At 40.0% G+C, this 16,056-nt stretch overlaps 2 protein-coding genes across 2 annotated transcripts; one reads left to right on the top strand and one right to left on the bottom strand.

Annotated features, from left to right (window-relative positions):
- Window positions 1-3,281: 3,281 nt before the first annotated feature.
- LOC106570493 (guanine nucleotide-binding protein G(T) subunit gamma-T1) lies at window positions 3,282-4,257 on the bottom strand. The gene is made up of 3 exons (XM_014142894.2): window positions 4,189-4,257; window positions 3,833-3,934; window positions 3,282-3,668 (listed from the first exon to the last, which is right to left on the bottom strand). Exons 2-3 carry the CDS (start codon window positions 3,929-3,931, stop codon window positions 3,540-3,542), a joined length of 228 nt encoding a protein of 75 aa, XP_013998369.1. The 5' UTR covers window positions 3,932-3,934; window positions 4,189-4,257; the 3' UTR covers window positions 3,282-3,539.
- Window positions 4,258-6,797: 2,540 nt separating this feature from the next.
- On the top strand, window positions 6,798-12,772 carry LOC106570457 (tissue factor pathway inhibitor 2). The gene is made up of 5 exons (XM_014142819.2): window positions 6,798-6,996; window positions 7,385-7,555; window positions 7,845-8,024; window positions 11,073-11,246; window positions 12,246-12,772. Exons 1-5 carry the CDS (start codon window positions 6,921-6,923, stop codon window positions 12,347-12,349), a joined length of 705 nt encoding a protein of 234 aa, XP_013998294.1. The 5' UTR covers window positions 6,798-6,920; the 3' UTR covers window positions 12,350-12,772.
- The last annotated feature ends 3,284 nt before the right edge of the window (window positions 12,773-16,056 follow it).

The following is a 16,056-nucleotide window of genomic DNA, read 5'->3' as shown; positions in this document are numbered from 1 at the left end:
GGAGTGACTTCCGTCTGACCACTCTACCATAAAGGCCTGATTGGTGGAGTGCTGCAGAGATGGGAGAACCTTCCAGAAGGACAACTATCTCCACAGAGGAACTCTGGAGCTCTGTCAGAGTGACCATTGGGTTCTTGGACACCTCCCTGACCAAGGCCCTTCTCCCCCGATTGCTCAGTTTGGCTGGGCGGCCCGCTCTAGGAAGAGTCTTGGTGGTTCCAAGCTTCTTCCATTTAAGAATGATGGAGGCGGGCCTCCTGAGTGGCGCAGTGGTTTAAGGCACTGCATCGCAGTGCTAGCTGTGCCACTAGAGATCCTGGTTCGAGTCCAGGCTCTGTCGCAGCCGGCCGCGACTGGGAGACCCATGGGGCGGCACACAATTGGCCCAGCATCGTCCGGGTTAGGGGAGGGTTTGGCAGGCAGGGATGCTCTTATCCCATCACAACTCCTGTGGTGGGCCGGGTGCAATGCACACTGACACGGTTGCAGGTGTACGGTGTTTCCTCTGACACATTGGTGCGGCTGGCTTCCGGGTTAAGCAGGCATTGTGTCAAGAAGCAGTGCTGCTTGGCTGGGTTGTGTTTCGGAGGATGTATGACTCTCGACCTTCGCCTCTCCCGAGTCCGTACGGGAGTTGCAGCGATGGGACAAGACTGTATCTACCAATTGGATACCACGAAATTGGGGAGAAAAAAGGGTAAAAGAATGATGGAGGCCGCTGTGTTTTTGGGGACCTTCAATGCTGCAGAAATGTTTTGGTACCCTTCCCCAGATTTGGGCTTCAACACAATCCTGTCTCGGAGCTCTACAGATAATTCCTTTGACCTCATGGCTTGGTTTTTTTCTCTGACATGCACTGTCAACTGTGGGGCCTTATATAGACAGGTGTGTGCCTTTCCGAATCATGTCCAATCAATTGAATTTACCACAGATGGACTCCAATCAAATCTCAAGGATGATCAATGGAAACAGGATGCACCTGAGCTCAATTTTGAGTCTCAAAGCAAAGGGTCTGAAAACTTATGTAAATTAGGTTTTTATGTTTTTTCTAAAAACCTGTTTTTGCTTTGTCATTATGGTGCATTGTGTGTAAATTTATGAGGCACATTTTTTATTTAATCTATTTTAGAATAAGGCTTTAGCGTAACAAAATGGGGGAAAAGTCAAGGGGTCTGAATACTTTCTGAATGCACTGTACAAAGGTTATTGTTGACTGGTAGTGTTGCATACCAGAACAATTTCACACTGCAGAGCTGTGAATTGTGAGTCGGGGTCAAGAGCACTGTCAAGAACACTACTTTCCCCTGACACGGTTGTGTTTCACACCTAGCTGTAACATCTGAGCAATTCCACAGTAACAGAATGAAGTTGAGACTCAGAATGTTCACTTTAAAATATATGTCAAACAAAAACCAATGATTGAAAATGTAAACAAACAATACAACTCTATGCACAAGGACTACTTTTAAAAATGTCCACTTTGGTAACAGAATGACAGCACTAACCGTCATTATTTTACCAAATGTTGCATCTGCACTGTTCTTCAAGTCAATGTATTTTTGTCAAATTTTCTGTGGACATTGTTCAAAGTAGTCCTTGTGCATACAGCTGTATGGTTTGTTTAACTTTGCAATAATAGTTTTTTGTTTGACATACATTTTAATGTGAAAGTGGAATTGCCTATCACTTGAGGAAGAAGTAATCAGAAGAAGTATACTTACAGTTCAACATTTTGATTTAACGGAATTTTCCCAAAATCTTGATATGTCAAACAATTATAACATAGGCTAGGAATGATTGAGCTGAGGTTTTGGAATGGAGTAAACTCAGAAGTTCTACTTTAATTAAGTGAGGTTAGAACATTCTGGTGGGACAGGTCTGAATCACTCTGATTGGATATGCAATGTGATTATGACATTGTAGGTACTCAACGATTTCTCGTAACCCTTTTGTGTGCCATTACCAAGTTTACAATGCACGGAACCTTCAACTATATTCTTTTAATAAACGGAAGTTCCTATATTCCCCACTGGTGCGTTGTATTCATATTGTTCCTCATTTCCTTTTTGCTTTAATATCCTTCCTATTCTTTCGCATGTCCATTTATTTTCAACCTCCCTGCATCCTTTGGGGTTTGAGTCACAAAACAAATTCTTCCAGTTACCTCTCAGTCTTTGTTTCTTTTTATAGGGTCTCTGTTTGTAGTTTGAGATTGTTGCCCCCGGTGACTGTCTAGTCTAGCAATATGTAGCCTTGAAGGGCTGCAGGTAGCCTACTGTAGGGTTTAGCTTATGCCTTGCTCCAACTAGGTACAGTATCCCACACCTGACTCGTCATTTAAAGAGTCACTAATGATAAACATTAATGATTGGCTGGATTCCACTTACTGGTCTCCCAGGTCTAAAGCTAAAAGTGTGGGCTCTATAATCAGAGAAGAGGTGAAGCGAGAGGGTTAACAGGATTACTTTATCCTATCCCAGGTATTCCTTAAAGAGGTGGGGTTAGTAGGTGAACGGATGATCTCCGCATGTGTGGTTCCCACCGTGAAGTATGGAGGAGGTGGGATGATGTAGGGGTGCTTTGCTTGTGACACTGTCAGTGACTTATTTAGAATTCAAGGCACACTTAACCAGCATGGCTACCACAGCATTCTGCAGCGATACGCCATCCCATCTGGTTTGGTCTTAGTGGGACTATCATTTGTTTTTCAACAGGACAATGACCCAACACACCTCCAGGCTGTGTAAGGATTATTTGACCAAGAAGGAGAGTGATGGAGTGCTGCATCAGATGACCTGGCCTTCACAATCACCCGACCTCAACCCAATTGAGATGGTTTGGGATGAGTTGGACTGCAGAGTGAAGGAAAAGCAGCCAACAAGTGCTCAGCATTTGTGGGAACTCCTTCAAGACTGTTGGAAAAGCATTCCAGTTGAAGGTGGTTGAGAGAATGCCAAGCGTGTGCAAAGCTGTCATCAAGGTGGCTACTTTGAAGAACTTTGTTTACACTTTTTTGGTTACTAAATGATTCCATATGTGTTATTTCATAGTTTTAATGTCTTCACACTTTTTCTACAACGTAGGAAATAGTCAAAATAAAGAAAAACCCTTGAATGAGTAGGTGTGTCCAAACTTTTGACTGTTACTGTATATCAGTTATAATATATGAGCTCAACAGCTATTTAGTCTTAGAAAACAGCCCTGGTGACTTGTAGTTGTAAACAAGCTCATTTAAAGACTGTGGTTTCATCTAATAACGAAACAGATGGTGCACACTGAGAGACATGGGAGACAAGCACTTTACTGACAAATAAACCATCCAACAAAGCTCTGACAATCATTGCCAAAAACAACTCTTATTTACTGCATCAATTCAGGGAGATTAATTTACATGGGTTCATGAGGTTTATATATATTCAGAAATGTACATTCGTTTTTTTGTTTTTTGTTTCTTCTTGGTTGGCTAATGGTGATCCAGCAATGTTTCCTAGGTAGGGGGAATGTCCTTGAGAGGGTCTAATCTGTTCTTCCTGTCCTCTTCAGCAGACGACACATCCACCTTTCAACTCCTTGAATGGGTTCTTGTCCTCTGCAATACCTTTGACCAGGGTGTCCTCTTCTACACCGGCCTGAACGGCCTCCATAAACTCAGTACAGCACTTAGACGTCTATCGTACAAAAGAATGGTCTACCGGTAACACACACAACTGTAATATCAAGAATGCCATTACAGTCTCATTTCATGACCAATCCAGATCTCTTATTGTTTCTACATAGATATTACTTTTACAATTGGAAAAATGATCAGTTAAAGTAAGCTGGTCGAATTTACCAGCCATCTCTCAAGCTTGACTTCAATCTTCTTTTGGTCTCTTTCCATTTTAGCCTTATCCACGTCTGTCAACTCGTCCATATTTATCACCCCCGGCATTGTCTGTCAAAGAAAATAAATACATTGTTGCCGAAGGGAAGGTAAACATTATTCTTAAAGTAGAGCCACACTCACAAAAACTATTTTAAAATGTGACTCGTAGAAGCTTGATAATCATAATTGCATACATTAGGTGGTACTTCATTAATTGTTTTGTTTATTATCCCTTCCCTATGATTGCTAGATTAATGAATTTAATAATATTAATTCATCAAATATATATTAATTGATAAAAGACAAGGAACAAAAAGACTTACCGCGTCTTACAAGGACCAGTCTTCCACCCCTGAAAACTGCCAGAGAAATCCCTCTCCTCTCCCTCAATCCAGGTTATAAAGTAATCTGCATAAACATCCTAATCTCTTAATCTGATTAAAACGAGGCCCTTTATTCCAACACTGTAGCATCATAGCAGAGGGCAAAGGGCCACTCTCCAAAGTACAGGTGTTACGTTGGAAGTTGTTGTTGAGACGTCTAATGGCAGTTGTGTTGTTGAGACGTCTAAAAATGGCATTGAGAGTGGAAGAATATGAATAATACGTGGATACGTACAATATTTTGCCTGTGGTTCTCTTCACTGTTCCAGGGCAGATATGGGTCAAGGGCAATGACACGGCAGTTCATGTTAGCATGAAGAAGGCTAATCTGTATTTACCTTCAACCTGTCATGTTGAAGGATGCATTATCATTAGGATCATCTGCATTGTTGGAAAAGGACCTGAAAGTAAGCATTTCACTGTTAGTCTAAACCTGTTGTTTACGAAGCATGTGACAAATAAGATTTGATTTGATTTATGAATATGACAACGATAGCAGTTCTCCAGGAATTATAAGGGATGGATGAGCTTGAACTGAAATCATAGAGATACTGCAATAGCTGCATCCATGAGCTGTGTAGGCTAGTATAGTCTAAGTAACTATAAGTCACATTTTCTATGGCTTTGGGACGAAGCAAGGTAACATGTGTTTTCAGTGTAGAGTGTAGATGTAGGAAAGATACTGCAACAGATGCATTCATGAGATGGGTTCCTATGTATCTATAAGCCTACATGTTCTGTGCCTTTAAGATGTAGCAAGGTTTAATGTCAGTGCAGAGAAAAGGTGCAGAGAGAAAAAGTGTATGAGAGTATAGTGGTCACAGGTCAGACATTATCCTGTCAAGGGAGAAAGAGTATTGTGCCATGTTGAGAATGGGGTGGAGAAGGTCATTTCTATGGAATGGATGGCAGCCTCCTCTACAATATACCGAGAGAGATGTAATCAAGGTTTAACTAAGAGGACAGTCAGGGCTTCATGTTATGAAATCATTTCCGCCTCTTGTTGCTGTCCTCTGCTAGCTTTCCACCTATGTAATTGAAATGTATTGAGATTGAGAAATAGGCCTTTCTTTTCTTATGCCAAGGCTCCTACTCCTACTCAATATTCAATCAATTACAGGGTGACCAGTGTGAAACGAAAAGAATCTCCACTGCAAATGAATTGAAACATGTTTGGTGCTCTACATGGTGGGAGACAATCTCTATAACTAGGGTTCCATCCAATTTGCAACAGATTTTCATGCGAATATTCTAAAATCGGCAGAAAACAATATGCCCATTTTCCCAGCAGAGGTATTTCCATCTAACTGTTTTGTTATTGCAGATAAAGGCATGTGCTTGATGACATAGTGCACGTAAAAAATAATTTGGCATTTAAATTCCCATGTACCGAATGACAAATACAAGTTAAATGGGATTTCATCGCACTTTCAACTCTACTCATGGATTTGTTACAACAACCAGATTTCAAACGCAAACTTTGTGTGTGAGTAAAGTACCTGTCGGATAAAAAATATCATGACAGGCCTGGGTGGAAAGAGGCAATTTGTCGGTAAACTTTATAAATGTGACAACACAAAATATGCTACAAAAGTTGGGATCTTTTTGTGTCAGTAAAATGTATTATGTAAGAAATTTAGGTGGAAACGCTTTTGTGCACAAATATTGATATAATAACCATCATATCGAAATAAATTTGGGAGTCATGTGATGACATGTTGTGTGGTAAGCATGTCGTTTATTGGCTACAGATGAAATATATTATGAATTTCACAGGGTGGTAAAAGTGCACGGTGATGAGTTTAATGCTCATTTCCAATAAATATCGAGGGTCTTATTCTGGTGACATGATGATCGATGCTTTGCTGTTTGACAAATAAAAATAATGTCGCTATTTAGTCCATAAGAATCTCATCATGTAGTAATAGGCTGTACCGTCACTGTAGTTGCGAGTTGTTGGCTCGAGCGCACGTGTTTATACCAGAGTGGGCACATTCTTTGTAACTCAACATTATTTGTGACAAAACCATCAGTAGAGTTGAAAATGTAATGGAAACACATTTCAATTGTATTTTTTATTCGATACGTGAATTTAACCGCAAAAGTTATGTTTATGTGCACTTCGTAATCACTCACAGCCTTTTATCCTCAACAAGTAAATATGTTGGAAACACATCCCTTATGTGGAAAATGCGGGATTTTGGAATGTATAGAGAAACCACTTTAAAAATGAAAGAAACAACACTAATCTACATTATCATGTAATTTAACTACTCTGAAGACAGCAGTCCACAACATGACACATATGGTCAGAAACCTGTTAACAAATCATTATTATTATCATCCCTACCATAGTAGTTTTGTTCCCAGACTAGCCTACATCTATTCTGGTGTATTTCCACAGCAATGATTAGACCATAGCTATTAACCAAGATGGACGTCTTGCATAAATATTTTAGCTGTCTATAAATGTGACATTGTCTATGATTGAAATCATCACATTAATCAGGTCGGTTTAAGACTTACTACGAATTTTTATGAAATTACAAATGAGTCATCAGCTATAGCCCGCCCCTCCGGCCCTTTGGGGAAACCTTTACAATAGTATAAATGGCTGCACATCTCGTGCGTAAAGTTAGAAGGGTAGTTGAATTTAGAACCGATCTACAACAATGGAGTTCAGTTCATTGGTTTTTCTGATCCTTTCATGCTCCCTTTGTTACGTTTTTGCGTTGTCACCGAAACAAGGTAAAGAAACATTTGATTATGTTGATTTTATTCGTTATGAGAGTTCTCAAAACACCAAAATACCGTTCAACCCCATGATAATCAATATAATGGGCGTTGGCTCAAGCCTTTCTAGTAGTGATAAAGTTGTTGACATGAATCTGTACTTCAGCAGAGATTTCTTTACCTAGGGGCATAATTCAATCCGTATCGTGTAATTTCGGCGTTACAGTTTGATTGACAGTTAAAGGAAATGTTCCCTCATTATGGTAAACGCTACCGGTTTAACAGGAATTTACCTTTACATGTCAAGCATGTTATCTGTAACGCTTCAGCGATACAGATTGAATAGAGCCCTAATTACATAGCCAGCAATAGTGTTGATCTTGTGTGTTTCTTCTCATTCCAGAGGTGTGTCTTCTTCAAGTAGATGAGGGACCTTGCGGAGGAGATAGCCAACGTTACTACTACAATACTATCACTCAACAATGTGAGGAGTTCAGCTATGGAGGCTGCCAAGGGAATGGCAACAACTTCATGAGTTTTATGGAATGTAAGAAAGCATGTTTTAGGATACCAAGTAAGTTTATTTACATTTTAATGAAAGACTGTATTCGTTTAGCAATTGCAGTAAATTTCCTTTGCATTGAAAAGTTTGCTGTTTTAAGTATTTATTTATTTGATATGCCATCAAAACTATTGTAACCATTGAAATCATGATGTTTGTGGAAATCTGGCCTATTAAAGCACTAAAGATTTGAAATGGAAACATCAACTTATTTAGGGTAAATGGCAATACACCGTGACACGTTTAATTTTTCATTAGTTCTTCTAAGAATGTGTGTCTCTTCACCTTCTCCACCCACCAGAGATCCCCCAGATCTGCAGGTTCCAGAAGGAGGAGGGTCATGGCCGGGCCATTCTCTGGCGTTACTTCTTCAACATGACCACCATGCAGTGTGAGCAGTTTGTCTACGGCGGCAGTCAGGGCAACGAGAACCGCTTCCAGAACCAGATGTCTTGCATGGAGTACTGTAGACCACACAAAAGTATGTGGAGAATGGTCAAAGTCAACAGTTTTCTATTAGCTGTTTTCTATCAGCTGTACTGCACAATAGAGAAAACATTTCCACGTAAACACATCAGTGTTGAGCACATAGGCTCATTCCACATGAACAATGCTAGTTCGAACCATATTCTGCTGTGTTCTGCTGTGCTCACTCTGTTGTGTTGTTAACTTTGTATTCATTTTGAGGAAACATATTTAACTTTGCTCACAAGAATTACATGAAGAAGTATGTAGAAACAAGATTAGAGGAACCTCTTTCATGAAATCGGCCGGGCAATTTGATAGTAAACACCCACATCCTCGTTACACCCTAGCCATGAGGATGTGTAATAGTTGATGTTTACAGATGTAGGATCTTAATTTGATCACACTGTTGCAGGATAACTTTCCTGCAATGAAGGACATTTTAAACTTGTAGTGTATTTGACGTTTAAAAAGGCTTCTGAATTTTGTAATTCCCACTTTAAAATTTCCGTCTTGATTTTCCCTTACGAAATGTATCAACCCCTACAAACATTTCCATTAAAGTTGCACTATGCAGAAATCGCTCCACCATTTCCTGGTTGCTAAAATTCAGATAGATCGCCTAATTTCAGGATATGTAACAAAATAAGAAATTATAGTGTAGAGAATCATTGTACCATCTAAACCACTGCGAAATATATTTTCCATAACCAAAAATGTTGTATTTTCAGCTGTTTGAAGCTGGTGTACAAAACCGAAAGGAAAATATGCAAAAATGTAACTTACGAAGCATAGAATTAGCGAGCATAAAACAGATCTACCGGTTCTTAGACTTGCTTTCAATGAGAATGACCGATTTATAAATAACATTTCTATGTGAATTTAGTTGGGTCGCCCAAAAAGTTACATATTGCATCTTGAATTATAATCTACACAATAATTCACATTTCCTTTTGCTGTAGGACTTCTTTCCTGCTGGCTCAAATTAAGATCATACATCTGTAAGTAATCAGGAAATTAAACAAGATAGAAGGAACAGCAGTACAAAAATAGCAACCCTGACTCTAACAGCCTGCTCTATCAATACGATACTCAAGGGTCTCACAGTTCGCGAGTGCCTTAATTTACTGCAAAAATTGCCCTGAAATTATTCCAAATGGCCCTCTATACAGCCTTCTCTCAGTTGTGCATCTGTTCATGTTCAGAAGCCGGAGATGATCCTCTTGGTCTAAAATTAGACAATGCTAGCTGAAGAGTAGACTACATTGACAGAGTTCTTATTGTCCTTTCTTTAGACTGTTATTCCGAAATGATTCCATCCAGTGCCCTCGCTCAATTTTACATCTACAGTGAGGGAAAAAAGTATTTGATCCCCTGCTGATTTTGTAAGTTTGCCCACTGACAAAGAAATGATCAGTCTATAATTTTAATGGTAGGTTTATTTGAACAGTGAGAGACAGAATAACAACAAAAAAATCCAGAAAAACGCATGTCAAAAATGTTATAAATTGATTTGCATTTTAATGAGGGAAATAAGTATTTGACCCCCTCTCAATCAGAAAGATTTCTGGCTCCCAGGTGTCTTTTATACAGGTAACGAGCTGAGATTAGGAGCACACTCTTAAAGGGAGTGCTCCTAATCTCAGTTTGTTACCTGTATAAAAGACACTGTCCACAGAAGCAATCAATCAATCAGATTCCAGACTCTCCACCATGGACAAGACCAAAGAGCTCCCCAAGGATGTCAGGGACAAGATTAAAGACCTACACAAGGCTGGAATGGGCTACAAGACCATCGCCAAGCAGCTTGGTGAGAAGGTGACAACAGTTGGTGCGATTATTCGCAAATGGAAGAAACACAAAATAACTGTCAATCTCCCTCGGCCTGGGGCTCCATGCAAGATCTCACCTTGTGGAGTTGCAATGATCATGAGAATGGTGAGGAATTAGCCCAGAACTACACGGGAGGATCTTGTCAATGATCTCAAGGCAGCTGGGACCATAGTCACCAAGAAAACAATTGGTAACACACTACGCCGTGAAGGACTGAAATCCTGCAGCGCCCGCAAGGTCCCCCTGCTCAAGAAAGCACATATACATGCCCGTCTGAAGTTTGCCAATGAACATCTGAATGATTCAGAGGACAACTGGGTGAAAGTGTTGTGGTCAGATGAGACCAAAATGGAGCTCTTTGGCATCAACTCAACTCGCCGTGTTTGGAGGAGAAGGAATGCTGCCTTTGACCCCAAGAACACCATCCCCACCATCAAACATGGAGGTGGAAAAATTATGCTTTGGGGATGTTTTTCTGTTAAGGGGACAGGACAACTTCACCGCATCAAAGGGACGATGGACGGGGCCATGTACCGTCAAATCTTGGGTGAGAACCTCCTTCCCTCAGCCAGGGCATTGAAAATGGGTCGTGGATGGGTATTCCAGCATGACAATGACCCAAAACACACAGCCAAGGCAACAAAGGAGTGGCTCAAGAAGAAGCACATTAAGGTCCTGGAGTGGCCTAGCCAGTCTCCAGACCTTAATCCCATAGAAAATCTGTGGAGGGAGCTGAAGGTTCGAGTTGCCAAACGTCAGCCTCGAAACCTTAATGACTTGGAGAAGATCTGCAAAGAGGAGTGGGACAAAATCCCTCCTGAGATGTGTGCGAACCTGGTGGCCAACTACAAGAAACGTCTGACCTCTGTGATTGCCAACAAGGGTTTTGCCACCAAGTACTAAGTCATGTTTTGCAGAGGGGTCAAATACTTATTTCCCTCATTAAAATGCAAATCAATTTATAACATTTTTGACATGCGTTTTTCAGGATTTTTGTTGTTGTTATTCTGTCTCTCATTGTCCAAATAAACCTACCATTAAAATTAGAGACTGATCATTTCTTTGTCAGTGGGCAAACGTACAAAATCTGCAGGGGATCAAATACTTTTTTCCCTCACTGTAATGTAATTAAGACACCAGAAATGAGCTTCTTGGTTTAAAACGAAATAATGTTAGCTGAAGAGTAGCCTTCTCTCTCAGAGTTCTTATAGTTGTTTTGTGTTATTGACAGCTACTCCTGTGCTCTGCCTGGATCCCCTGGATGAAGGAGGCTGTGCTGCGTCTATACTGCGCTATTACTACAACTCAGCTTCCAGGATGTGTGAGCGGTTCATCTATTCAGGCTGTGGAGGAAGCAGCAACAACTTTATATCCAGGCAAAGCTGCATGGACGTCTGTGCTGAAGGTATAGCCTCCCTGTGGCTCAGTTGGTAGAGCATGGTGTTTGCAATGGTGTTTGCAATGCCAGGGTTGTGGGTTCGATTCCCACGGGGGGCCAGTACGAAAAAAATATATATAAAAAATAAATAATGTATGAAATGAATTGAAATGTATGCATTCACTACTGTAAGTCGCTCTGGATAAGAGTGTCTGCTAAATGACTAAAATGTATAATAATGGTCATGACACACGTACGTGTGCACGCACACAGACATTCACGCACACCCAGTATTCTCTATTTTTTGTTTATCTGAAGATGGATCTGGGAGGTAAGGGAGGAAGGTGGTGTTGTTGAAAATAGTGAACAACAAACTTTTTATATTTGTCAGCCCAGCAACCATTTGCATGTTCCCCATAATTGCAGTAATGGCTACATGGCTTCTTCTCGTTAGCGAAAGCTAACACGCTGAGTATATTTTTACTAATAATTTAAATGTGGCAGATTATAGACAGGTAGAAGTTACATGTAGCTGTGTTTTAGGTCATGATGTGACTGGGGATACTGAATACTGACACTGAATAGATGAACCGCTCACACGTCCAGGAAGCTGAATTGTAGTAGTGGTGCAGTATGTGGATCAGGTTATAAGGAACATGCTTTATGACTTTGTCCATTTCTAACGGGATCAAGCGCAGCCAGCTTTCAATGCAGTACAGTGCCCCAAAACAGCTGGATTACTCCTCAATCTCTCAATTTTGGCCACATTAATTGGATATTTGTGTAATATAATATATGATTATGCTATAACTGACAAGTATGTGTGGTTTAGGTTCATTTGCACACAGTTTTCAATAGTTTTAGATGGTTTTAGTCAAGCTGAGTCTCTCCCTGCCCCCCCAGCAGGCAAACCGAACGTTCTGCACTTTACTGTGACGTAATAAGGGAAAGGGAAAGGGGGATACATAGTCAGTTGTACAACTGAATAATAACCTATATGACGATATGTTATTTTCTTTGTTTCAGCTGGGAAACCATGGAAACCCAGAAGAACAGGCATGAAGAGAACAACCACCAAAAACCGCATTAGAATAAAGTCTAATAACAGTATTAAATGGTCAACAATTTGATTCAGTGATTTTTATTCAAAGGGACACATGAATTGACTGTAAATGAACGGACATTGAAATGTTGATTTGTATGTTTTTTTACTGCACCCAAAGTAACTAGCTACTTGCACTGCCTTTTCTATAGATGTTAACTGTGATGCACTGTTAAAAATAGCGAACCAACCACTCAAATGGGAATCAACCTTCACCAGCAGTATTTTTTCCGTGTACCTTTCTCAAGACGGTGTATTGTAGAATACATTTACCATGGAAACTATCATACAATATAGCATTTCATTTTTGTTAGCAAAATAATTAATGTATTTTTAGTATTTTGTGTTTTTAACAGTATATTTCAACAAAAACCTTTGGTTAGCTTTATATGAAGTTTTCGCACAATGGCATATTTTGGATATAAAAAAATAAAAAAAACGTTGCCTTGTCTGGATAGTCCTGTTATTAAGCAGGAATAAGAACTGAATGTGTATCAATACTTATTTATATTTGTTCTTAACTGACTTGCCTAGTTAAATTAAAAAATGACATCTTTATTTTCCTCTGGATCCTCTTTGGTCACGTATGCTTGCATCGTCACCTTGTCCCTTCTCATCTGGGTTTCCACGTGATAGCACAGCCACAAGGTCAAAATGGGCTATTATCATACAAATTAATGAGAACAAAAATGCACTTTTTGGTCTTAATTTAAGGTTAGGGTTAGTCAAGGTTAGCAGTGTGGTTAGGGTTAGGTTTAAAATCACATTTTAAGAAGAGAAATTGTAGAAATAGGCAGGGTTTATGACTGTGGTCAAAGTCAACACATCAATGTGATACATACTGACACACCTGCAGGTACATTCCCGTCCATTATACAATAACATGACATGACAATTCACATTTATTTCGTTGTTTTGACATGAACCCTAACTTGCAAGTTTTGGTTTGAAACAAACTCAGAATAGAAAAGTAATAACCTGTTCTGTTAACTCTCATACATTTTATTGTATCTGGAAATATTCGTTTTGGCAGCATAATCAGTATACACAGTGCTTGACTTGGTCAGGAGCTCACCAGAAGTGAGTACTGGCACCTCAAAATGTCTACTGCTTCCAATAGAATATTTGCTTAAAACTATTGCAGAGTTCCTGCACCTAAATACAGTACAAACAGTACTGGCACACAAAATGAGTACCGGCACCAATTTCAGTCCAAGTCATGCACTGACGACACAGGCATATTTTTCTTGATTTCGGTGTTGTGTCTCCTAAAACTACACCTAGGAGCCTTTTTTTGTCATACACTCCGTTTTACCCATCCTGTGCTTTTTCAAAAAAATATATTTTTTTATTTAACTAGTCAAGTCAGTTAAGAACAAATTCTTATTTATAATGACAGCCTACCCTGGCTAAACCTGGACCAATTGTGCGCCGCCCTATGGGACTACCAATCACGGCCAGATGTGATTCAGCCTGGATTTGAACCAGGGACTGAGATGCAGTGCCTTAGACTGCTGCGCCACTTGGGAACAATATAGAATTTTTCAACCACATGATTCAACCATTCCATAAAATAATAGTTGCGGCACTGATTCTCCATCAATAAATATTGATGGAAGTCATCAAAGGTAAACTGCTAGCCCATTCAGTTGGGATATAAATAGTTTAAAACCTGTCGGGCTGGTTCTCTATTAGGACTCCAGGGTAAACCATCCATTGCTGAGGATGTGGTATCAGAAAGGATGTCATAAGTAGGCCTATCAATCTATCTGGCTGTGGCTATCTCCCTGTCCTTAGATGGGGTCACAGGATGCTAGCGTTGGGAAGGATGCGGACAGTGACACAACTCAGAAAATCCAATAGAAAACCATGGACCAGAAACGTAAGAAGCATTAAAAAGGATTTAGAAGGAATTCAAATGTTCCCATAGTTTTTCTGTATGCTAATTGCTACTTTGAAGTTTGCACTCCTTGCTTTTGTCAAAAAAACTAAGACGCATTTCAGACAAGCTTGTTAAGTTTAATCACATAGAAAATGTATCCCTGTTTTTTGTCGCTTTGTTATGAGATAAAAACTCCAGCAAAAGCCATTAAAAGCTGTCCATCTCTGTAATATACTTGGTGGTTTATTTTCTATTACAGACAAACCATCTGAAATGGAACCTATTCATTTTGAATGGTGCTGATTATGAGAGATTTGACTGACATAAGAGAACTTGAGGCCACTGTATTAGTCACAGGACATTAGGTAGGGCAATTTACTAGTAATTAATTCACTGTTTTAATTAAATTACTTTTATATACAGAACCATAAGATCCATGTGCTAAACAGTCCATTTCATGAGTTGTCAGACCCTTTAGCGCTATACCTTACATACTGTATCAGCCTAGCCTGTTGTTCTAAGGCAATTTTCAGTTACCATAATATTACTTGTCATTCTATATACATTTAAATAACAAAACATGAGTATTTTTCATAAAAGTGATTGCATGTATACCAATTAATCATGTGTTCTATAAATAATATAATTGAAAGTGCTGGAAGCTAAAAGATTACCCAAATTTGAGGATGACTTGGGGACTTAGGTTACAGAAATTTAGGCGCCTCCTGGTGGCAGAATTACACCCGTTACAGCTGCCCTTGGCAAACAAAAAGGATTTACATCCCAAATGGCACCCTATTCCCCGTATAGTGCAGTACTTTTGACCAAGACCCATAGGACTCTTGTCAAAAGTAGTGCACTATATAGGGAATAGGGTGCCATTTGGTTGGTATACACAGAGTGTATGCTTGAGAAAGTAAACCGCCCAGTAGCTCCATACCTCTCTGTTCCTAGGCCGTCATTGAAAATAAGATTTTTTTCTCAACTGACTTGCCTAGTTAAATAAAGGTAAAATGTAAAAAAGAAAAAAAGAAATGTAGGCTGTGTTCCTAGTATATTAGTATCCATAATTAACATAGTCTATTAACAGAGTTATACCAGAGTCTATTACCTCTAACTACTCTATCTGTGGATGGATCCGGTCCTAGGTCTGTTAGGTCCTTCATTCAGCATGACCTGATAGCTTGGCAGCCGGGACTGGAGCCTAAACAGCCACTGGGTGGGGATCCAAGGCAACGTTTTACAGACTTCCACCTTCCACCCATATTAACTGCTCTAAATGAGTAAGCAGCAGCACCCCTCTTCTTTCTTTCATCTCTTCATCATGCATTTCACTCATTCATCCCTCTGAATTATCCACCAAAAGGGAATCAAGAAGTTTGGTCATGTTGAGGTGACTGATATAATAAAGAATCTAATGAAATCCTCCTGTGAGAGAAGTACATGTTCTGACCTTTGCCCACCAGCTGGCAATTTTTGGTGTCAGTCTCTGCGTATGTCTTAAATGGCACCCTATTTCCTATATAGTGCACTTCTGTTGACCAGAGCCCTATCAACCCTGGTTAAAAGTAGAGCACTACAAAGGGAATAGGGTGCTATTTGGGATGCTGACTAAGCCAAACATCTTCTGACTGAGTGCTCTGGAGCCTGGCTGTTTCCGTACCAACACATGGCATCACACTTTCCCCAGAGTCCATCATCCAGTGTGGGATTAAGAGGAGTGTCTCTCGCTTTCTCACCCCTGCCTGAATTGATCTCTCTGGTCTGGTCCGAAGCTAGGCTGGGCTAGGCTGGCCTGGCTGACACTCCCTGTCGATCTGTCTCGCCGCCTACGTTCTCTGTCACGTGGCCAT

Source organism: Salmo salar, chromosome ssa14, assembly GCF_905237065.1.
Source record: "Salmo salar chromosome ssa14, Ssal_v3.1, whole genome shotgun sequence".
Lineage (NCBI taxonomy): Eukaryota > Metazoa > Chordata > Actinopteri > Salmoniformes > Salmonidae > Salmo > Salmo salar.
This window is presented reverse-complemented; position numbering and strand designations above follow the sequence as displayed.